Source organism: Hibiscus syriacus, unplaced genomic scaffold, assembly GCF_006381635.1.
Source record: "Hibiscus syriacus cultivar Baekdansim isolate YM2019G1 unplaced genomic scaffold, ASM638163v2 tig00110257_pilon, whole genome shotgun sequence".
Classification (NCBI taxonomy): Eukaryota; Viridiplantae; Streptophyta; class Magnoliopsida; order Malvales; family Malvaceae; genus Hibiscus; species Hibiscus syriacus.
The window spans coordinates 1,092,189-1,117,421 of NW_024062648.1; the positions used below are offsets into that span (position 1 = coordinate 1,092,189).

The 25,233-nt window shown below is 39.2% G+C and overlaps 1 protein-coding gene and 2 pseudogenes across 1 annotated transcript; 1 reads left to right on the top strand and 2 right to left on the bottom strand.

Moving 5' to 3' along the window:
* Nucleotides 1-7,336: 7,336 nt before the first annotated feature.
* On the bottom strand, nucleotides 7,337-11,436 carry LOC120115016 (annotated as a pseudogene).
* A 2,903-nt stretch (nucleotides 11,437-14,339) lies between these two features.
* On the top strand, nucleotides 14,340-20,002 carry LOC120114948 (BTB/POZ and MATH domain-containing protein 1-like). The gene is made up of 2 exons (XM_039135715.1): nucleotides 14,340-14,574; nucleotides 19,684-20,002. Exons 1-2 carry the CDS (start codon nucleotides 14,430-14,432, stop codon nucleotides 19,872-19,874), a joined length of 336 nt encoding a protein of 111 aa, XP_038991646.1. The 5' UTR covers nucleotides 14,340-14,429; the 3' UTR covers nucleotides 19,875-20,002.
* Nucleotides 20,003-20,894: 892 nt separating this feature from the next.
* LOC120115075 lies at nucleotides 20,895-25,059 on the bottom strand (annotated as a pseudogene).
* Nucleotides 25,060-25,233: the final 174 nt, after the last annotated feature.

Consider the following 25,233-nt stretch of genomic DNA (forward strand, 5'->3'; position numbering starts at 1 on the left):
TTCAATGATATTTTAGGTCTAGGTTACATCTCTATTTATAATAGAAAACCCTGGTACATAATTACAAAATCAACCCTGTACCGTACCGCGGGGGCTACGCCCCCGCACCCCCAACCCACATAATTGGTAACCCCACAACGAGACTTTCTTTGTAAGGACAGTTGATGTTCGCTTCACTGACTCCGCTCCATCTCCTGTCCTCTTTACTGGTATATTTATGAGCCATACCTAACAAATCTCCACCTTGGCGAATATCCTGCCCCTTGGAAACTTCAATGTGGGTTGGGTTACCTTACTTCTTTAACAACTCGAAACATTCAACAAGTCCAAGCAATGCTTGAACTTGTCTGTCGTAACTGGCTTGGTGAACATATCAACGGCATTCTCATCAGTATGTACCTTCTGAAACAAAACCTCTCCAGATGCAACCAACTCTCTGATCTTGTGGGAACCTTACATCAATATGTTTAGTTCTAGCACGATACACCTGATTCTTAGCCAAGTGAATAGCACTTTGATTATCACAAAGCAACTGAACTCCACCTTGTTGAACACCCAACTCCTTCACTAAACCAGTAAGCCATAAAGCTTCTTTTGCAGCTTCAGCCGCTGCCATGTATTCAGCTTCAGTTGTAGATAGTGCCACGACAGATTGAACAGTAGACTTCCAGCAAATAGGCCCTCCACCAAGAGTAAACACATACCCTGTCGTAGATCTTCTATTATCCAAGTCACCTGCATAATCTGAATCCACATATCCTACAACCAAAGGATTATCCCCTGACTCCCAAAAATAATTCCATGTCCCACAGTACCCTTTAAGTACCGAAAGATCCACTTGACTGCATCCCAATGTTGCTTACCAGGTTTAGACATGTACTTACAAACTTGACTAACAGCATGAGCTAAATCAGGACGAGTACATACCATCGCATACATCAAGCAGCCAACAGCATTAGAATACGGAACCTTTGTCATATTTTCAGCTTCCTTATCTGTCTTAGGGCACTGTTCTGATGAGAGCTTAAAATGATTCGCCAATGGAGTGCTAACTGGTTTCGCGCTGCTCATCGCAAACCTTTCTAGCATTTCTCAACATAACCCCGTTGAGATAGCCGCAGTTTCCTTGAGTCTCTGTCCCTGCAAATTTCCATTCCAAGAATTTTCTTTGCAGCACCTAAATCTTTCATATCAAATTCCTGACTTAATAAAGTTTTCAAACCGATAACATCATCCATGTTCTTCGCAGCAATCAACATATCATCAACATACAGTAATAGAAAATAAAAGAACCATCATCAAGGCTCTTAACATAGACACAACAATCATACTCACATCGGTTGTAGCCAATATTGATCATATAGGAGTCAAACCGTTTATACCACTGTCTCGGAGACTGTTTTAACCCGTACAAAGATTTCTTCAATCTGCAAACTAAATGCTCGTTTCCAGGTTGAGTGAAACCTTCAGGTTGCCGCATGTAGATCTCCTCTAAATCACCATGCAAAAAAGCAGTTTTAACATCCATCTGCTCTAAATGCAAATCCCAACTAGCCACCAATGCAAGTACTTCTCGGATTGAAGTGTGCCTGACCACAGGAGAAAAGATTTCATCATAATCAACTCCTTTCTGCTGTGAAAAACCCTTCGCTACCAAACGAGCCTTGAACTTCTCCCCCTCTTTTTCTGTTACTGCTGGTTTCTTCTTATACACCCATTTGCAACCAATCGGCTTCTTACCCTCAGGAAGGGGAACTAACTCCCATGTGCGATTGTGATTCAAAGACTCCATCTCCTCAACCATGGCTGCCATCCACTTGTCGTTTCCTGACTAGTAACGGCATCATGAAAAGTAACTGGATCATCACTGCTAACAGTAAGTGCAAAAGATACCAAGTCTTCAAAACCCAATCTGTTCGGAGGCTTTATATTCGTCCGTCTCACCCTGTCTCTGGCGAGACTATAATCCTGCAAATCATCCGTAGTGGAACCACCAGAAGTCGGTTGAGAAGTTTCTGGTTTCTCAACTGGAAACTGCTCGAAATCTACCACTGTCGTGTCTTGCTTCTGCTGCAACATAGACTGTTCATCAAAAACGACATCTCTACTAATCACAACTTTCTTCGCAACTGGATCCCAGAACTTGAATCCTTTGACACCTTTCTTGTAACCCAGAAAAATGCACTCCTTCGATTTTGCATCAAGTTTGGATCTCTCATCAGCAGGTACATGCACATAAGCAGGACAACCAAAAATCCGTAAGTTATCAAAACTAACATCATGACCAGTCCATACCTCTTCTGCAACTTTCCCAGCCAGCGATGCCCTTGGCGATCTGTTGATAAAGTAACACGCCATGTTAACAGCCTCAGCCCAGAAGTGTTTGGGAAGCCCCGCATTCAACCGCAAACATCTGGCTCTTTCATTCAATGACCTGTTCATTCGTTCCGCAACACCATTCTGTTGTGGTGTCTTGCGCACTGTAAAATGCCTCTGAATCCCATGCTCCTTACAGAATTGTAGGAACTATGAATCTGTGTACTCCGTACCATTGTCAGACCGTAAACACTTGATTTTTCGTCCTGTTTGGTTTTCTACCTCAGCTTTCCACAGCTTGAACTTCTCAAAAACTTCAGATTTCTGTTTCAAAAAATACACCCAAACTTTCCGTGAAAAATCATCAATAAAAGTAACATAGTACCTAGATCCACCCAAAGATGATGTCGTGGAAGGCCCCCATACATCAGAATGCACATAATCAAGAATCCCTTGAGTTGTGTGCTTCGCAGTCTTGAAACGGACTTTAGTCTGTTTACCAAGAACACAATACTTGCAAAAATCGAGCTTACAGCTTTTGACACCATGCAACAAGTTTCTCTTGTATAATTCTGCCATACCACGTTCACTAAGATGAGCAAGGCGCATATGCCACAATTTTGTCGTATCATCACAGGACTCAACAGAGTGAACTCCACCTGCAACGGTACTCCCTAACAATCTGTAGATATTCCCTGCAGTCATCTTGCCTTTCATCACAGTCAATGCTCCTTTAACAATCCGAATGGTTTCCCTATCCTCGTCAGCCTTAGGGATAAAACCATTCTTGTGCAAAGTGCCCAAGGAAATCAAATTCTTCTTCAAGTCTGGGATATGTCGAACACCACTCAACGTCCGAACGGAGCCATCGTGCATCTTAATTCTGACATCACCAATACCAACAATATTGCAACATCGATCATCACCCAAATAAACCGAACCAGAATTAACCGGCCTGTATGTCGAAAACCATTCCCTATTTGGCGTGATGTGATAAGAACATCCAGAATCAAGAATCCAAGCATCCATCAATTGTGTCGTTGAAATAGAAAGCATATCACCCTCACTGCAATCAGAAGTATCATCCTCGACCACGTTCACAGACTTGGATGAGCCATCACGCTTCTCATCAGTCTGTTTTTTCAACTTCGGACAGTATCGCTTCATATGTCCCGCCTCCTTGCACTTGTAACAGTGAATCGTCTTCTTATCCCTGGATTTGGATCTGGAATTCCGCTTCCCGGACCCTGCCTTCTCTGGCTTCCGTCCACGATCTCGATTACCTTTGACATATAAGCTATCGGCTTGAGAGCTTTCCCCTGCATTCTGCTTCCGCTGGTTGTGAGCCAACAAGGCTGCAGTAATCTCCTCAACGTTGATAGTCTCTTTCCCATATGTAAGAGTAGTCACCATGTGTTCGTAAGAGGAAGGCAACGAACACAACAGAATCATCGCTCTGTCTTCATCCTCAATTTTCACATCAAGCCGAGCCAGATCAGAAACGATTTGATTGAAGACATTCACGTGTTGCGCCAAATCGTGATCGTCCTGCATCTTCAGCCCATACAGCCGCTGCTTCAGATACAATTTTGTCGTTAAGGATTTGAACATAAACTGACTTCCAACTTCCTCCAATTTCGTCTGGAGACGATAGATGCATGACGTGATACATGACCTCGTCCGCCAAGCATAATCGTATGGTTCCTGCCGCTCGCTGCTGCAATTCTTCCCAATCTCCTCATCCATCGACGTCGGCTTTATAGGTCGCAAAGCCTTCAAGATCCCTTGCTGCGCCAATAGATCCTTCACCCTCGTTTGCCATAATCCGAAGTTACCCTGACCATCGAATTTCGCGACTTCGAATTTTGCTCCTGACATCTAATACCAATTGTTGACGAAAACGGGTAAAGAAAACGAAAGAACACGAGAATTTTACGAGGTTCGGCAATTTGCTTACGTCCTCGGTGCCTAGGCGGCGCTAGAATTTTATTCAATGATATTTTAGGTCTAGGTTACATCTCTATTTATAATAGAAAACCCTGGTACATAATTACAAAATCAACCATGTACCGTACCGCGGGGGCTACGCCCCCGCACCCCAACCCACATAATTGGTAACCCCACAACGAGACTTTCTTTGTAAGGACAGTTGATGTTCGCTCACTCCGCTCCATCTCCTGTCCTTTATGAGCCATACCTAACACAGGGAAAAAACAAAGTGAAGCTCTATGACATCGACGTTACCGTTCTGACTGCGTTGGCGAACTCCGGGATCACCGTCGTCGTCGCTCTTCCAAACGACCTCCTTGCCTCAATCGCCGGCGACCAGTCTGTCGCCGATAATTGGGTTCAATCCAACATAACCGAGTTCTACCCTCAAACAAAGATAGAAGCCATAGCTGTCGGAATTGAAGTCTTTGTAAAGTGTGGAGAATCCTCGAAGAATGTTGTATTTAAAATTATTACTAAGGTTGTGTTAACAGGCTTAAAGGTCATCTTCCGAAGTGGATTTCTGAAACTCATACAATTTTGTCCTTGGTTGTAGGATCTCGGATAATATAATCATAACACAGGAAGTTGTTCATTCGATGCGAAGGAAGAAAGGAAACAAGGGATGGATGGTAATCAAAGTTGATTTGGAGAAACCTTATGAAAGGCTTGAATGGGACTTTATTGATGATACCCTCATTGATATTGGAATTCTTTCTCAGCTCCGCCATCTGATTATGAGTTGTGTTTCGACAACAACTACCCAGGTTGTATGGAATGGTCATAAAACAGCAAAGTTCAGGCCTACGCGTGGTATTCGGCAAGGTGACCCTCTCTCCCCATACTTGTTTGTGCTTTGCATGGAAAGGTTCTCCTAAGCTATTTCAAACAAAGTAAAGACGGGGGAATGGAAACCGATTCAACTCTCTCGAAATGGTCTCAGGCTTTCCCATCTATTTTTTGCAGATGATCTCCTCTTGTTTGCCGAGGCTTCCTTGTCTCAGTTAGATCTCATTCAATAGTTCTTTCAGGACTTCACCTACAGTTCGGGACATAAAGCTAGCACTGCCAAAACGACGATCTGTTTTTCTCATATGTTCCGGATCATTTACGATCTGAGATAAGTAGTGGTATCCAGTATTCGTGTGTGGATGATCTTGGGAAGTATCTTGGAGTGCCGCTACTGCATAATCGTGTTACTAAGGCAACATATCATTATATTGTGCAGAAGGTCCAAGATAAATCAAGTAGGTGGAAAGCTCACCATTTTTTCTTTTGCAGGACGAGTAGTGTTAGCTAAGTCGGTCCTCTCTTCTTTACCTTCTTACACCATGCAAACGTCTTATCTTCCAAAGGGTATTTGCAACGACATTGAACGGCTCATTCGACGCTTCATATGGGGAGGTAATGATGAGAAGCAAAAGTTTCATCTTGTTCGGTGGGAGGAGGTATGCAAACCGGTTAGTAATGGGGGATTGGGGTTTAAAGATTTGAATAAACAAAATGAAGCATTCTCATGAAATTACGCTCAAAGTATAAGATGTCCGAATTAGCACTGCTGAGTATTTCTTTGCCATCTCGTTCGAGGTTGTGGAGAGGTCTCTCATTAGTGTGGAATGATGTGAGGGAGGGAGTGTGTTGGAGCGTTCGAAATGGAGCGATTGCAGATTTTTGGAATGACATGGATTAAGGATCTTGGCCCTTTAAAAGAGTGGTGCATGGATCCGCTAGTTTGCATGAATATCATTATGAAGGTGCAAGATGTGGCGGTGAATGGTGAATGGAGGTGGGATTTAATCGAGCCAATTTTTCACCCTCGTGTCCTTGGCTATATCGCTGCTATGAAGGCGCCAAATGAGGACGACATTCCAACGTGGAAGTGGGAAACACGTAAGTAATTCACTGTGAAAAGTGCGTATTCTCGACGGGGTAGTATCGGAGAGGGAGGTGAAGCTACTTTAGCATGGAATCCGATCAAGTCTTATCGGGGTCTTCCTCGAATTAAACCCTTTCTCTGGTTATTGACAAAGGAGAGATGACGGCATGGTTTAACAATGGAGACAAGCTGTGGAGTATGTGAAGCGAGAATTGAATCTAGCCTTCATATTCTTCTAGATTGTAGAGCAGCGAAGTCCGTTTGGCAAAGCGTGGTAAAACCACATCGGCTTGATGAGTTTTGTAGTTTATCGTTACATGACTGGATTGTCGCTAATGTTACGCAGCAGGAATAATTTCCCAATGATCCGACTGATTGGGATTTAACCTTCGGGGCCATTGTGTGGCGTCTTTGGTGCAGGAGAAATCTTATTTTGTTGACCCGGATCATGTTGCTGAAGATAGTCTTCTTATGCAAAGTTTTCGCATAAAGAATGGTGCAACCACTGCGATGGCGAGTAACTATGTTGCTGCAGTACGCCCGGAGACTAGAACAGCTCGGAACAGTCCTTGGGAAGGCCCTCCGGTTGGAACTTTTAAGCTAAATACGGACGGAGCGCAGACAAAGGATTCTGGCTATGTTGCTTGTGGAGGAGTGATTCGAGATCACGAGGGAAGGTGGATTAGTGGCTTCTCAAAGCTGATTGGAAACTGCTCGATCATGGATATGGAATTATGGGGAATTGTTGAAGGTTCGACTCTGGCAGGAAGTCCGGGTTTGCCGATAGTGTGGAGTCGGACCGCAAGCAAGCTATTGATGCCATTAATGCAGGGCCTGGTAGAAACACTTCCTCTTCGATGGTTCATTATATTCAGAAGCTTAAGGCGAAGATATTGGAATTTGACGTTTACATATGTGCCTCGGAACGAATCGAGTGGCGGATTCTATGGCTCACCTTGCTTGGACGGAAGTGGTTGGGAATAGAGTTTACCAGCAACCTCCAGCTGCTGTTGCTGGCTGCTCCAGTCGGACACCCAAGGAAAACGAATATGCCTATGCAAACACAATTGAACTTTTATTCTTTTAGTTGCTTAGGGAAATCCTCAACACCTAAACATCTAAAATTAATATCCATTGACCAAAGATGGAAGATAAGACCAAAGATTTTAATTTACAAGACAATCCATTTAAGAACCAATTGAAAAGACAAGTACTCATTTTCGGATCCTTTCATTTACAGGAATTAGGCCTAAAAGCCACCCAATTTATAAAAAGTGCAAAACCACCCCTGTAAATGAGCTAGACCAAGCCAAGCTGATTTGAATCAGACCTTCAGAGCAACCTTCTGAGCAGCGAGTGCTTCGGCTTCAAGTGTTGGCTCGTACAGTATTGTAGTTTCTGCCAGCAACGATGTCACGACGTACGGGTCCATGTTTGAAGCCGGGCGCCGGTCTTCCAAGTAACCTAACAATGAAGCAATGAAAAAACAACATTAAGGATGCTTGATGTCAACAAATTAGAGCTTTTTGCATCCTTCTTTGGATCCTAAATATAATAGTTGAGCTTTTCACTATATGGTTAAATACGCTATTAATAACATATCAGAAATCCCGAGTTCGAAGTTTTTCAACCGTATTTATAATGCTTGCAACCCATTGATCGTTCACTTGGCTTACAAGTTAGATGGCATGTTGGAACTTAAATATAACTATTGGAATTTCTAATGATGGTAGTACCTTTTCCGTTCTTCTCGGTGTCACGCCCAACTCGGATTGAGCAACCGCGATTAGCCACTCCCTGCAAGTTCATACATGAAAAGTTTTATGAATATTAAAGAAGTATCTTAAGTTTCCCACAGCTTCCATTGCAAGGCACAAATATCTCATGAAACGTACCCATGAAAATGTGTCGATGCTAGCTGTTTCATGCTTTCCTGTCAGTCTTCTCTCATTTCCTTCACCATAAGCACTAATATGCTCCTTGTGGCGAAGCGACAAATTCAGAATTGCTTTCTTTATAACTTCAAAGCCTCCTTCTCCCTCATGCTCTTTGTACTGCGTTAAGAAATCCGTTTCGTACATAAACGAAGTACTACTATTTAAATTTACCAAAGAAGGCATATAACCCCCAAAGTTGCAAATCAAACTTAGAAAAGTCAGGAGTAAGACCTGTAATTTGTGTGGCATCCAGCACCATTCCAGTCACCCTAGCAATAGGAAAATGAATTGAGCAACCCCTCTGATGGACTAATAGTCGGAATCGAATGTTACGGAATGTTACATTACCTCAATTGGCTTAGGATCAAGTGAGAGGACAACGCCAGCTTGTTCAGTGATTCTCTGTAAGAATAGAGGGAACTATTGGTAAGTAATCGTACAAATCAACATTTATGTAAAGGTGATCAAAGTTGTTTAAACGAAGCCTATGTTTATTTGTGACTTTATTTATAGATGCTGCAAAGGTCGGAATTTTGCAGTGGTCTCCATAAGACTAACGAAATCATATGGAGAAGAAATACCTCAAGAATGTATCTAGAACACCAAATGTGATCTCCAGCTTCGATACCAACACTTGGACCTACTTGATACTCCCACTGGATGGTAATTCACAGAATCAAAATGGTGATAACTAATGAACAAACAAGCATGACAGCAATAGTACTTTGTTTTCATTAGGAAGATGAGAAGGATTCGAAGGAAGCAGACCTGGCCAGGCATAACCTCCCCATTGGTGCCACTGATGTTAATGCCAGCATATAAGCAAGCTTTGTAATGAGCATCCGAGATGTCACGCCCAAATGACTTGTCAGCTCCAGCTCCACAGTAATAAGGACCCTGAAATTGGCACCAAACAACCATGCTAATGTATAAGTTCATGTAAGACTATATTACTAGCTTGAACTTACGGAACTCTACAAGTCATATTATTACCTGTGGACCAGGGTAGCCTCCAACAGGCCAACCCAAAGGCCATTTCACGTTTTGCTGAAGTAAAGTGTACTCTTGCTCTATCCCAAACCTAATCAGAAAGGTATAGCAACATGAGGACATTTCCTTTAGTATGAATGCCGATATAGGATAAAAGAAAATACAAGATTGCGATATAAATCTCGAACAATCCGAAATTAAACGAAAGAATAAGACAGTTGAAATAAAGTAATTCGTACCATGGTATTTCATCTACCACCTTCTTGCTACTGAAAATCTCAGCAGCTCCGCGCTTGTTTGTGGGAATTGGCTCACCAGCTGGTGTGTAAGCATCACAAATTACCTTTTTGAAACACATAAGAAAATGTTAACCACACTATATAATTAGTAAGAAATTTTTTTATCGCGTGCCTTCGATAATACTCACCAAGATATTGTTACCTCCTCGGAAAGGGTCCTTAAAGATTGCTTGAGGGCTGGATGAAGTTTTCAGTCAAAATGGTGTTTTGATGATAACAAGCAATAAATAAAGTTTCTGATTTCTTTTAGAGGGGCTTACTATAAAATAACTTCACTATCGTCTCCGGGTGCTTGTCCGGTACTTGATCCATCGTAGTTCCACTTGGGAAGCTCAGAGGGATGTTCAACTGGCTTTGATATTGTCTGCATATCATAAGGCCCAAAGAAACATAAGAAAAAAAATGATATCCCGGATTGAAACTTATGCAATTTTAGCTCTGATATTTTTCTTACCCTGGACTTGCTACGCATATCGATTCCACTGCCTCCTATCCTGTTTCAGTGCAGAAACAGCAGTGATTGAGGTACAAGGAAAACTGCCATCTTAAATCTATATTTGAACATTGATTTCATATTGAAACATAGATCAAATGTGTTAGAGAGATGATGTACCAAATATACTCAGCAATGATCTTGTCAGTGTATGGAGAGACATCCATGTTCAGTAGCTTCTCTAGCCTGTTGACGGTGCTGTTCTCAGACAGGGCAAGCACTCTAAATTTGCAAGAGTTTTTAGATGCTCCTTTCCTGTTATGTTTCAATACCAGTGGACTCCACATTTTCGTCGCGTCGGGACTTCTGAAGGTCGAGGTCTTTGGTAGACTCATTTTCCATTGAGTCGAAGGTGCTAAAATCTGTGCCATTTCCCCCCTTCTCCCAACTGAGAGAAATCAAACAAGGATAACAATCAACATAAACATCGACACATCCAACCGAGAAAAAAATAGAATCAAAGTTTTAATACAGATTATGCAAGAATAGAAGGCCCTATTCTTTCCAGTACAAGGTTTATACTAACTTACCACCAACATGGTATACATATATATTAAGGTTTATACAAAATCACAAAGGATAAATGAACGGATCTCGGGATTAAACCGATCGGTTTATGTAGTCACTATTAAAAGGTGGCATTCAACAAGTGTATAGTTCAAACCATCTTCAACATATTCTCTTATTCCTAGATCCTTATACCCAAAAAAAAAGAAATGAAATGAACAATGGTAAGTACATAAAAGACCATTTTCTTTTCCTGTTCAACTCATGGTCAGATTAAATCTTGGACCACAAACATTATCTTTCTTAAACTTTTGGAATCCAACAGGATGTCTTAGTTCTTACAAATACAGCATTGTTAAGAAAAAAAAGTATTAGAAAACTAGAAATTAAAGAATTTTATACACTAATCTTCAGCTAAGTGGACCATGTGCAAAGCCTTAATGGATAGGGACTAGACCTAGTGATATTTGCTCTCTCCTTGATGAGGGAGCTGCTGGTCCAAAGCTCCAAACTCCAACCACTGATCCTTTATCAGTAGCAAAACTTTGGCAAAAACTAGTGGGGGACCAGCCAAATAACTCTCATTTCAATGAACAAAAGGGTCCCAAGGGAAAACACTTTTGTTCAGTTGATTCAAGATCCAACTATTCAGGGTTCAAATTAAACACAAGAGAAACAAAGAATCTAAAAGAGATCTAAAAGTCAACTTACAATGCCACTTTGATAAACACCATCTCACATTATATGGCTCATATACAAGTGAAAAAGGTAGTGATTACAGGCTTACAGCATGATCATGTTGCCATAAAAGGTGCATAATGTGAAGCACAAAGATCTCAAGCCATCAAGAGTAAAAAAAAAAGAGCCAAATAATGCTGAGATGAAGAGAGAAGGAACTGACCTGGGAAGTGCCTGAAAATGGTCTGACAAGGAACCAGAAAAGTGTGTGTTGCTGGGATTGGCTGTACAAGGAGAAGAAAAGAAGACAATAAGAGAGAGAGAGAGGAGTGGAACTTAATTTATAAGTGTAAAATATAAGTTTAAACAAACAAGAGGTTGTTGATGGAGAAGTTGTCTTTGGCTTTTGATAAGCAGATAGGATATGCTATGAGTGGAGGAAATTATTTCCTGCTCTTTGGTGCCACCAAGGGGAGCTTTGGCTATACATCTACATTTTTTTAAGATAAAAATATGCAGAGCTGATCTTATTCACGTATTAAAAAATAATATTTTTTCAAAATAAAAACTATGGGTAAAAGTACCTAATTAATAAGTGACAGCTATCTTATAATGTGGGCAATGTTTTATACAAGAGGGTTAGGTTTTTTTATAAACTATGTATTTAGTGGACTAATTATTTTTATAGTTTTATTTTATTCAGTTAAATATATTTTTCAAAATTTATATTGATATTATATTTTAGTTTTATTTTACTAATTCTTTGTTAAAAATAATAAAATTAGTGGTAAATTCTTTTATTTTTTCAACGATGATGTGATATTATCTTATAGTGACACATCAATATCATCATTAATTTATTAATGGCGAGTGACTTAAATAAAACCAAAATTTAAAGTTATTTATGATTTAAAAAAAAAATTAACTGACCAAAATGAAACAATATACATAGTTGGGTGACTAAATATTTATAAGCACATTTAGTCGGTTTGCAAGCTACTCAACTTTGTTCCTTTATATTCCTTAGGTCATATGTTATAGGCCCAGTAAGGACACTCCCCTTCCTTCCTCTAGAGTCTCTTTTCTCCGTCCCTCTAGATAGGATTAGGATTAAATTTAAGATTCATAAAAAAATAAAATATAGGGTAAACTACTTATATAATATCTAAATGATCACTTTTGTTCTATTTTATTAATTAACTATTTTTTTTAAAAGCGTACATAACGTTAAATTTTAATTTCATTTTAGTCAACATTGTTAAGAAAATTAACAAAACTGCTGACATTGTATTCTTTAATTTTTTTTTCTAATGATGATATGACATTATCTTATGGTGACATGTCAGTATAACAGTTAATTTTTTTAACGATGAGTGATTAAAATGAAACCAAAACATAACGTTAGGTATGATTTTGAAAAATAAATAGTTGAGTGACCATAACAGAATAAAATATTAGTTAGGTACTAAATATATAATTTACCCTAAAATATACTTCGATTCAACGCATAAACACTTCTTCTAGTATTGGTCTTGGTCATGAAGAATTAATGGATTGCATTGTTCGGCCATCTTCGGGCATTGGACTATTTGGATGAGATAATGAAGGCTTCCTTAACCCCAAACAAACCAAATACAAAAACAGATGAAACTAAGGGTAATTACGTATTTAGTATAAATTATAAGTTTTGATCTGTTTTAATATCTAAACTTTTAATTTTTTTTTTAAAATCATACCTAATGTTTAATTACTAGTGAGTTCATAATTCCCATAGACTTATATATAGAACTTAAGCTTCAGAATCGTCATTTTCTCTAGTGCAAGCAAGCTGGATGGTGATAAGTATCGAGAAATAGAAGGTTATTTTCATTGGGGTGAATTATTTAATATGAACTTCGCTAGAGCAATGGTTTTATTGTATTTCAATTTGGTTTAGGTATTGAGTGTGAAATTTGGATTTCTGTTGGCATATCATAAATCCCAGGGTTTATTAAATGATTAACTTATTTTACAATTAGAAGCACAATTATTGTGATTAGGAGCAGAACATAATGATCCGACTTCCTTCAAGCTGTTGTGTGTCTTAGGAACCTATAATTGTGTTCATCATGAGCATATTTTTGGATGGTATGGCAAGGTTCACAGGAAGAGGAAGCGGAAGCTATCTTGGTTCTTTCTGTTAGTTGAGTAATGTGGTGCCATACAGGATGGCTTATACAGGAGTGTACATCGGGATTCCTCTCCTAACTAAGGCGCTGCTCCTGTACATTACTCTTCCTATCCTCGGTTAAGTGTCTTCTTTTGCTTCCTTTCTAATTGCTAGTGGAAATAATATAAGTGTAGTTTCAGTTGACATGGATTTGATAATCATATACACTAAAATGCTTTTACGAAATTTCTGAGCTGTCTGCAGAAGTGCTTCTGCTAGACGCATTGAGGATCCAGCTTTTGGATCAGTAAATCCAGCTGCTTACTTGTGACATCAGGCATTGGGTGTCCCAAGTGTTAGATATCTCCATGTTAATCCTATTTTAATTTCTAAATGTTGCTTAATGTGCATGGCAGTGGATAAAATGTAATGAAACATATCTTAGTAACTATGAGACTTGATACAGATGACATCATGGCTTCATTTTACTTCGGTGAACATGGAGTTGGAATGGAGTTGGGGAAATTGAGGCCTTAGTTTCTGCTAGAGGTATTATTGTTAGATGGATTCCTAGGAGCTGCAATTAGGATGCTGACAATTTAGCTAAGGAGGGGATTGGTTGATGTTTAGAGATTTATGGTTGGTTTGGTTTGTATTTTATTTCGGGAAGTTTATTATGTAAGCTGTAATCTTATGTAATTATGGTTTATCAATAAGATTAGGTACTCTTTTCCTCCTTCCACTAGTTGCCTCTTCCACAAGAGCCAACTAAGAGGAAGGTTTTTAATGAGACCTCCTATTTCTATCAAAAAAAAAAAAAATAGCAGGTCCATGCTATGAGATTCTTGGTCCTGCTTTGCTCTTTCCTTGTCAAGAACCAATATTTTAACCCCTCTTTTTCTTTTCCTTTTGATTGAGCAATTTAACTAGCATTCTCTGTTTTAAATTTTCCTAGGCATAACTAAAACTTGCTGAATCTCGTGAGGATTCCCAAGGTGACTTGGCAAGTGATCTTGAATATATATAAAGAGAGAGATTCTTATCGCCATGATTGGATATTTGCAGGCATTGCTCCATTTTATTTACTGGGATACCTTACAGACATGGAAGAGCTAGTGGGTTCAACTTCTAAATGGGCTTCTACGCTTGTTGCTCAACATCTGCTTGCCGCTGCTGACTGTTACGCGCTTGTGAAATGAGATTGCTCTGTGAGGATAAGCTTTGTGAGGGTGTTGCAATAAACACAGTTGCAACTACATTAGCTTTGGCAGAACAGCACAACGGTTTGCATTTGAAAGCTGTATGCTTAAAATTCGTTGCATCGTCGGAAAATTTAAAAGGTAGGACTGAAAACCAATTCTATTTTAGATTCACCAGCGTAGGCTTAGAGAATGTCTAAATTTTTCGTCTTCCTACTTTTCCAGTCTCTTTTCATCATCTGTTGAGAATAATGAGTAACGAGTAATTTTCCTATAACCAGATTAGTGAGAATGTGAAATAAAGAGGAAAAATAATACCCGAAATTGATAACGGAGTTCAGCCAATTTGCTTACGTCTCCGGACTGCTGCAGATCTTTTACTAAGAGAGAAAATTTACAGGTGTTTACAAAACACACTTGAGAGAGATTAGAAGATTTTGGGGTGATTTTGAAGCTAAATGGGTTAGGGTATTTATAGTTGAAGCTTAGAGACTAATCTTGTAAATACTCTAAAAATTACAATGACTAAAGTTGCAATATTCTCATTTCCATTTCACAATAGTTGCACCACTTTCGGTGCAGCACACCCTTTTTGAATTTGTTTGTGCATTAGGCGGTGCCCCCTTGACTTTACAATCTCCCACTTGAAGACTGATTTAATCTCTCTTCACACCTCGATCGATGCAGCAGCATTTCTGGTCTTGTACTCTAGCATGCCAACTGAAGCTGAACACAACTTCAGTTTGTTTGTGGTCACCGTCTTTGTCAACATGTCTGCCGGATTTTGAGCTCCACTAATCTTTTCAAGTTTCAAAATCCCATCTTACAGAAAGACCGAATAAAATGATACCGTAATTGTATGTGCTTCGTCATGGAATGAAAAGACGGATTCTTTACTAGATGGATAACACTTTGATTGTCGCATACATGACATTGTTTTCTTATTCTTGCTAACTCTTCTAAGAAACTTTGGAGCCAAACCATCTCCTTACTGGCTTCCATAACAGAATATTCTGCTTCAGTTGTGGAGAGCAACTATCTTCTGTAGTTGAGAAACCCAACTCACTGCAGTACCTCCTAGAGTATAGACATACCATGTAGTACTCCTTCTGATGTCAACGTTTCCGGCTAAGTCAGCATCCACATAGCCTATTAGTATCGTATCTCCACCTTTGAAACAAAGTGTTTGTTTGTAGTATCTCGCAGATATCTGATGATCCATTTGACTGCTTCCTAATACCTTGCCCAGATTATTCATGTACCTGCTAACAACTCCCACTTGAGCAATATCTGGTCTGGTATAACCATGACATACATCAGACTTCCAATTGCTGAGGCGTACAACACCTTCACCATGTGTACACGTTCTTCCTCCGTCTTTGGTGACTGTTCTTTGGAAGTCTGAAATGAACACCTAAAGGTGTACTTACTGGTTTAGCATCTTGCATGTTGAACCTGGAGAGTACTTTGTTGATGTACTCAGAGCCTGTGATAACATCAAAGTCCCGACTTTGTATCTCTCTTGATCCTCATCCCAAGAATCTGATTTGCAACGCCCAGATCTTTCATAGAAAACTGCTTCGACAATTTTTTCTTCAAGTTTATAATATCTTGCATGTTGAGCCTGCAACGAGAATGTCATCAACGTACAATAATAAAATAATGAAGTTGTTGTCGAACCTCTTGATGTAGCAACAATGATATGTTTGGCATCTGGTTAAAACCACTGCTACTCATGAAGCTATCGAACTTCTGTACCACTGTCTAGGAGCTTGTTTTAAACCATACAAACTCTTCTTCAACCTGCATACCAGGTTTTTCTTGTCTGCCTCTATGAAGCCTTATGGCTGCCTCATATAGATTTCTTCCTCCAAATCACCATGAATAAAGTTGTCTTTACATCTAACTGCTCAAGATGTAAATTCTTGCACCTATAATTTTCAACACAGTCTTATTGTAGACAGTTTTACGACTAGAGAGAAAATTTCATTGTAGTCAATACCTTCTTTTTGCTGAAAACCTTTGACAACCAATCTTGCTTTGTAGCGTTTGCTCCCATCGTGCTCTACTTTGATCATGTAAATCCACTTGTTGTGGAGCGCTTTCTTGCCTGGTGGTAATTCAACTAATTCCCACTTCTGATTTGACATAAGCGAATCCATCTCATCTTTCATGGAGACTCACACTTGACTGAATCCTCCACTTGCATTGCTTCATCATAGCACTCTGGTTCACCATTGTCAGAAGCAACAAGTAGTGCAAAGAAGGAGATTACCGTTGGGTGGTTTAGGAATTCTGGAGGAGCGTCTCAGTTTTGGTGTGCTGGTTCTTCTTGAACTGCTTCAGGATTGATCTGAATATCATTTCCAGAAATCTCCTCGAACTCAGCAAATTCCTTTGTTTCAGCTTCGACCTTGAGCTACTTGATTCTACGGTTGACCTGTCTTTGTACATCACATTCTCATTGAAAATGACATCGCTGCTTCTGATGATCTTTCGATTTTCATAGTCCTAAAACCGGTAACCGAATTCATTACCGCCATAACCAACAAGGCACATTTGTTGGACTTAGTATCAAGTTACTTTTTTCAGCAGAGTCTATGTGTACATAAGAAATACAACCAAACACTCTTAAGTGTGAAAGGTTTATTTCTTTCTTGCTCTAAACTTCCTCTGGTATTCTGTCATCCAAAGGAACTGAGGGTCCACGGTTGATCAGGTAAGCTGCAATGTTGATAGCTTCAGCCCATAGAAATTTGGGCAATCCGACATGTATCCTCATGCTTCTGGCACGTCCATTCAGAGTTCTGTTCATGCGCGCTGCTACGCCATTCTATGCGGAGTCATGGGAACTGTTGTCTCTATCTTAATCCTATTGTTTGCTCAGAAATCTCTGAATCTTCTATTTTTGTACTCTCCTCCATTATCAGACCTCAACCGCTTGACTTTCAAACCAGTCTCATTTTCCACCATGGCTTTCCATTTCTGAAGGTATCAAAGACTTCTATTTCATCTTCAGAAAATAAACCCACACCTTCCTTGTTGATCGATGAAGTGACATAAATAATGAGCCTGCAAGAGATTGAACTGGAGATGGTCCCCATACATCAGTATGAACCAACTCCAACTTTTTCTGCCTAGGGTGTCTTACCAATCTTTGCAAAACTGACTTTCTTTTGTTTGCCAAAGATGTAATCTTCACATAGTTTGACATCTACATTCTTTAGATCCGATAGCTTCCCTTTTGACAAAAGTGTCTTCATCTCTTTCTCGCTCATATGGCCAAGCCTTTGGTGTCATAGGTTTGATTTTCCATCAGCATCTGCTGCAACAATGATATTCTCTAAATTTGATGTTACATAGAGAGTATCAATCTTCTTACCACGAGTAATGACGAGTGCTCCTTTGGTAATCTTCCATTCACAACCTAAAAAAGTTGTACTATAACCTCTCCATCAAGATGTCCTATAAAAATCAAATTTCTTTTGAGGCCTGGAATATGTCTAACTCCTTTCAGCGTCCAGGTGGTTTGGTTTGGCAGCTTTAATCGGATGTCTCATTTTCCGACGATCTTCAAGGTTTCATCATCTGCTAGATGAACCTTCCCAAAGTCACCACTGACATAGTTCTCCATGATTTCTTGTCATGGGTGGAGTGGAAAGATGCCCCTGAATCCAAGATTCATGATTCAATCGGACTGTTAACGCTTAAAATCATGGCATCATCTGTCTCCTCTGTCACGTTGGCAGATTCCTGTGCGCCGGTATCTTTCTTCGGTGCTCGACAATCTGTTTAAAGTGGCCATTCTTGCCACAATTATAACAGGTAAAATCTTCTTTTCTGTTCTTGATTTGCCCTTCTGGATTTCGATCTGCCACGATTTGAATTTTTTCTGAAGTTCTCCCTCTAGACTCCGTGTGCAAGGTTGATGAGCTTGATGTTTCTCCCGATTCTCTCCGTCGAATTTCTTCGCTCAATACCAGATCCGAACATCGTCGAATTTTAATTTGATGTTTCCCGACGAGCTGCTGACTGCTGTAACAGTAGTATTCCAACTGTCTGGTAGAGATGATAAGAGAATTAAAGCTCGAACTTCATCATCGAATTCAATTTCCACGGAACTCAATGGGTTGTGATTGTGTTGAGTTCATTTAGGTGTTGAGCCACCGATGCCCCTTCCGCCATCTGCAAATTGAATAATGCCTCATCAAATGAACTTTGTTTGAGGCCGATGACTTCTCATACATACTGAGAGCCGCCATAAGACCCGCCGTGGTCTTTTCCTTTGCTATGTTGAAAGCAACATTGCGGGATAACGTTAGTCGGATAACTCTGAGGGCTTGTCTGTCGAGAAGAGCTCAGTCTTCATTCTTCATGCCCTCTGGTTGTTTTCCTGAGAGAGGTTGATATAGATTTTTCTGGTACAGAAAATCTTCAATCTGCTTTCAAAAGCCAAAGTCCGCACCATCGAACTTTTCAATTTTCACCTTACCTTCGTCTGCAGCCATCGCTTCCACTCGAATATGGCTTCGTTTGGATCGTTTCTGACAATTCTTACGAACCACCGTGTATTAGAACACCTCCATCGACAAATTCGTATCGCTGATAATTTTTTTACTATTCACATAATTCACTATTCACGTGAATAGTAATGAATAGTAACCTCGCAAAATTGACAAAATTCACAACTAAAAGCTCTGATTATCAGTTGTTGGGAAATAAAACGAGTAACGAGTAATTTCCCTATAACTAGATTAGTGAGAGTGCGAAATAAAACCGGAAAAAATACCCGAAATTGATAACAGAATTCAGCTAATTTGCTTATGTCTCCGGACTGCTGCAGATATTTTACTAAGAGAGAAAAACTTACAGGTGTTTACAAAACACACTTGAGAGAGAACTAGAAGATTGGGATGGTTTGAAGTTAAATGGGTTAGGGTATTATAGTTGAAGCATAAAGACTAATCTTGTAAATACCCTAAAAATTACAATAAACTAAAATTATAATATTCCTATTTCCATTTCAACAATAACTGCACCACTTCAGTGCAGCACACCCTTTTTGAATTTGTTTGTGCATTAGGCGTGCCCCTTACTTTACACATCCTTCTCTTTGCAATAAAGCAAATGCAATGAGAATTCATTGTTACTGATAGAGTTCTCTCTAATGAGGAACCCTTTTAATTATATCTTATACCTTTGTAAGAGATATGTGTAAAATGACAAAAATCGTTGTTGCATTGGTTTCAGCTGTGATGCAAAAATATGGATTCGAGTATCTGAAGGAAAGCTGCCCAGGTGTTCTTACCGAACTGCTGCAATATGTTGCGAGAATCGGGGAGCATTCTGTTATTACTTGTGGATATCGAAGAAGAAAAGAAGCACCACCGTTGGATGGTTCCGATGTTAATGGCCGACGGGTCAAACCAAGACTACAATGATTTAGCGAATAACATGTAACTCATCTTTTGATTAGTAAGAAAAACTAATAAAAGAGAGTAAGATAGCATTAGACATTCTTTGCACTTGTACTAACATTGGTGAATATTTGAAAATTCATATTTAATCAGTTGGCGAATTGGCTTCAGGCTTTCCCCCTGGCTGAAATTTTTCTTTGATTTGTGGTTGTTAGCTGCTTTTCCTGGTTGTAGTGCATGGCTAGATTGTTTTTTGTGCTGATAGGGAACTGTTTTAAAGGTTTCGTTGAATTTATAGTAGTTATTGACTGTTTTGTTCCACTGCTTATGCTTAGGCGCACTTTTTTTCCTTCGTTTAGGATTAGAGAATTTTTTTTAACGAGACAAGCAATGTGATATTTCCTTTCATGAATAATAAGTATTATTTAAAAAAAACGTTAATATAACACTTAGTATTACCGTTAAATTTTTACAAATAAGCAAAAATAAAATTAAAACTGAACTTTAAGAAAACGTAATTGAATGACCAAATGAATAAAAATGCTAATAAAAGCACTAAACGTCTACTTACCACTTTTTTTTAACATATATCCTTTACGAATGCTCAAATGCATATTTATCTAGGAATGTGACAACATCAACAAGCAGACAAGGGGCAGAAGTAAAACATGTTCCATTTTTTAGACCAATATTTGATGTCATTACACCAACTGAAGCATCATATAAGTAATTGCAAGCCAACTTGGAGGGTAAAGGGTGTTAAAGAATAAGAACATAAGTAGAGAACTTCATAAATTAAGAGTTCGCTTTGCCTTCTGATCAAAGTCTGTAAGTTCACATATCTTGCGGTGATCTGGACCATAAAACCATGATGTGAAGGGCAGTAGACACAGTTCAATCTCCTCCAAATTAGTGCTATAAATTAATTATAGCTTAACGTGTGTAGTTTGTCTTTCTTAGCCAGCTCAGCGGAGATGTATAACATCGCCTCCTCACCCGATGAACAACTAATTTTAAGGAAGAGCGATACAGGATGGATATCACCGGCGTTTTTGTTAGCCATTAGCAGTTGATATTAGATCAATACCACTGACTTCTGGATCCACCTTGGGCAGCAGCAACTTTCCTAGCCATGTACTGGGGTTTTGGAAGCAATCATTTGAACCTTCAACTACTACATCTTCTCCCCTATCGTTTTTACAGACTGGATTTCTCCGTGGATATGCATATTGAGTTGGAACTATAGGGTTCCGAGCCATCCATCGCTGTTCAAGAGCCTCACCTGCGGCTACTGCCCCGCAATTGTTGTAACGCATTACCGATCCAACTACTTTTCCCGGTCTGGAAGCACATGCTGTATTCATTATATAAACAAGTTACTAGGAGAAGATGCAGTGTTTGGGAGACGGAACAGTAAAGATGAGCAGATCATATAAAGTCCATGGCAAGCTGCTTCCAGCAAATTGTAGGATATTTGCTTTCTATCTGCTATTTTAATCAATGTACTGGAACTTCCATAAACAAAAGAATGATTTATTTGTGTATATGTAGGGCTATTTCTACCAGAGATTTAGATGAATAAAGAAAAGGTGGCCTCTAAAATCGGAAGCATGACAGTTGTTATAACCTTTCTAATCTCAGTGCGAGATTAGCATGGCAACAAATAGAGGAAATATATATATATATATATACACACACACACACTCAGAAAAAAATTCATACCTTGGATGCTTTGAGGAACTTGAAGGGGAAGCCTTGACATGGGGATTGCAAAGCTTCTCTCTGCCAGGGGTTTCTCGGTCTCCTTGATGGAACTTTAGACAAGTTATCTGTCACATCTGTCGAGTTTTGTACAGAATTATCTGAATATAACACACATGGCCTGCACACATTTTAACAGTGTACTAATCAGTATAAAAATCACAATATGATAATGGAGAAATTTATATTTCCTATGAAGATAACACAAGGTTGAGGATTCTAGTTTTGGATAGATTGGTATTAATAGGTGCTAGTTTCAGTTCTATGAAGTATGAAGGGCTTGTTTACGAAACCCGTGTTAACAAAATTATCTTGCCTTCCAAAAATAATTGTTGAGCATATATAAACTTTTAGCACTAGGGTTATCAAAGCATACGCTTATATACCTACTTGCACCTTGCACCTTAGCAATATACGAAAAAAAGCATCTAAAACTTTTCAGGCATAGTGCATTTGATCAGGCACACATGTGGTGCGCCTAGCCACAGTTTTTGGTAAGGCAATATAAGGGTTCTAGTGCCTAGAGTGCCCTTTGCCACCTGGATATTGATAGCCGCATGCAAATTAATGATGACTTACCTTGGTAAAGATGCATGTTGTCTCTCGAGTGAGCTGCAGTGGTACCATTCCATAGTGCTCCTCAAGGAAAGCAAACTGCTTCTTGAAATGGTCGACCGCACTGCATTCAGAAGAAACACACATACAAGTGACAACATATTCAATTCGGAGATTCAGAATCGTTAAAGCAACATCTTCAGAACAAGATGCATTAAATCAATCACAGCAGTTGAACAAAATCTCCGATAGTTAAAATCTAATTTCGCTTCCAAGCACAAACAAATTGATAGGAATATTTGTAAATGTGGGAATTTCAAAGGGAGGACCCCATTGATTCCAAGTTAAGGATGCCATATTGCAGCTTCTTCCAAACTAGTGGAATCAGCTATCATCAATGGAGGTTTTCGCATTCATTTCCTGTATATAAGCAATACTCTATATGAATGTAAATTTCCCAAACTATATAGACGAGCACCAAATGCCAAAGGCAGGAGTCTACTGATTCCAAAGTTTGGATTGGCACAAACAATAGCATCTTCCAACAAGTTGAACCAGGGCTCTTTCATTTCATATAATGGCTAAAATTCTCTTTTAAAGACGAGCAATATCAAGCAACAGATATATTTTAACACCGAAGAACACGGGAAAGAGAGTCATTATAGCAGAACAAAATAAATCAAGGCTGGCTGGAAATATAGGGCTGATAGCTTAGCTAAGGCAGGTATTGGTTAGTTTTGTTTGAGTGTTTCGGGTTGTTCTTTTGTAAGGGGGCTGGGTGTTTTAAACATTATGTAATTTTTCAGTTATTAATGAATTTTGAGGCACTCTTTTCCTCCTTCCGCTGATTAAGGACACCTATTGGTGTTCCTTTAATCATGAAGGGGGTTTTAACGAGGCCTCCACTTCTTATAAAAAAAAGGCTGGCTGGAAAAAAATAGAGTATGGAACCCTAAAAACGAATAATGGTTTCATAAGATGCCATATAGTCAAAGTTGCAACAAAAATAGTTAGTTTAGAACAATACCTAGGATACATGAAGCCAGTTGGCTCTGATCCTTCCAAATACTTTCAACATTTTAGGATGGTACTCAAGAATTTCACGGTATATGAGCTCCCAACATCTTCCTTTGTAATCCTACGCCTCTCGAACTCAAATTCCATCTTGGTAACTGGTTGAGCAGAAGGCTCTCTTTCAACTTTGGCCAATCCCTTAAAATATGGATCAGCTAGGGCCTGCCAGCAAGGAATAAAATATCCATGTTAGAAGGAGACCATACATTAAATAAAGTATATGAAACGCAACAAACGTGTATACCCTTCAGCAGTAGGCCGATCCTTGGGTTCAAAGGCAAGCATCCTTTCTAACAAACGAACTGCAAGAGGATCTGCATTAGGGAATTTCTGGGTGAGTGGGGTGGGCTTTTTCTTTCGCATGCTGCTCAAGTATCTTCGGCTTTCTCGTTACGTACCTGCTCAAATGATATCCATATCTAAGCAAAGAACAACTGATTCTGAATAGCTTTGGCTTAAAATAGAACAATGTAAACAAATGAAAATGGATGCCAACATACCCTAGCAATGGCTTCAGCAGATGGTGTTCCCAAAAGATCAGTCATCAGATCCAATTGGTGGACAACATTTTTTCCAGGAAACAAGGTTCCTGTTAAAAGTTCAGCAAAGATGCACCGATGCTCCAAATATCTATTGCTGGGGTATACTGAAAATAGAAGGGAAGAAAAAAACTAAATGTGAATATAAGTGTAAAATCTTATGGCGCATTTAGAGATGGAAAAACACCATTACTTGTATTAGAAGCTAGTACATGCTAGAGAAATAAAAAATGAGAAAAATCCCTATGCCAAAGCATCTGCAGATGTCAACTAAGGTTGTTGCACAAAGTATAGTATTAAAACAACGGCCTTGGCTAAAGTGAGTGGTCACACTACAAAATTATTTAGAAAATGAAAACGAAAACCTCACATCAATCAAAAAATGAACGAGGGAGAAAAACCAAGCTACTTTCAATCAAATAAAATGTACAAACAATGTTGCACCTTTGAGAAAAAGGATCCACACAATTCTGGAGCTCTGTACCATCTTGTTGCAACATAGTCCTGTAAAGGAGAAGGGGAATTTTTTTACTCAGAACCAAGAAACAAGCTTCTGTTTCTGCATATATATGTAAACTATCTCCTGAATGCAGCATCATGTAAAGAGCACCAACCGTCCAGAATATCGCAGTGGGGGTATCGTTGAAAGCTACTCTTGCCAGTCCAAAATCGCAGATCTTCAGTTTGCAATCAGCATTGGCTAAGATATTCTTAGGCTTTAGATCCCGGTGAAAAACATTCGCTACAAGAACAGAAAACAATTAAACAAGGATATCAAAAGCAACCAACACGAGCTTGAAATTGCATGATAACTATGCATTTCCGAAATGCTATTTACATTCAAACAGAAGAATCAAAGCAAAGTAAGATGATAACCTGTGTGAATGTATTTCAGCCTCGAAGAAGCTGATACAAAAAAAAAACTGGTAGTGTTCAGGAGTCAAATCATCATTTGCTTTGATGACCTGGTGTAAATCAGATTCCATAAGTTCAAATACCACATATATATCCTTAAACTCCCTTCTTGAAGGAGGCAACAAGATGTGCTTGATCTCAACGATGTCTGGATGACGTAGGAGCCTGAGAAGTTTAATCTCTCTGAGGATCGGGTAGCATCAGACAGTTCGAATATATCATTGATTTTCTTAATTGCAACCTTTTCTCCGGTATGTGTCATACGCAGAACAAACAACACCATAGCTTCCTTTTCCAATTACTTCCTCCATCCCTATTCTGCTCCCTCACCATATTCAGTGAAAAAAATCTACATCCGCCGCCGACTGCTAATGAAGGCGAATCATATAGCATGATCAATGATAAATTGCGTAATGCATACAATGCCCCAAAAAAGGACAATATAATCACCACAACGACATGACGACAATCTCAAGGAAAAAACAAATTTATTAGCCTGAAAGAAATTTTGTTTCTACAAGGGCACTTCAAGAATTTAC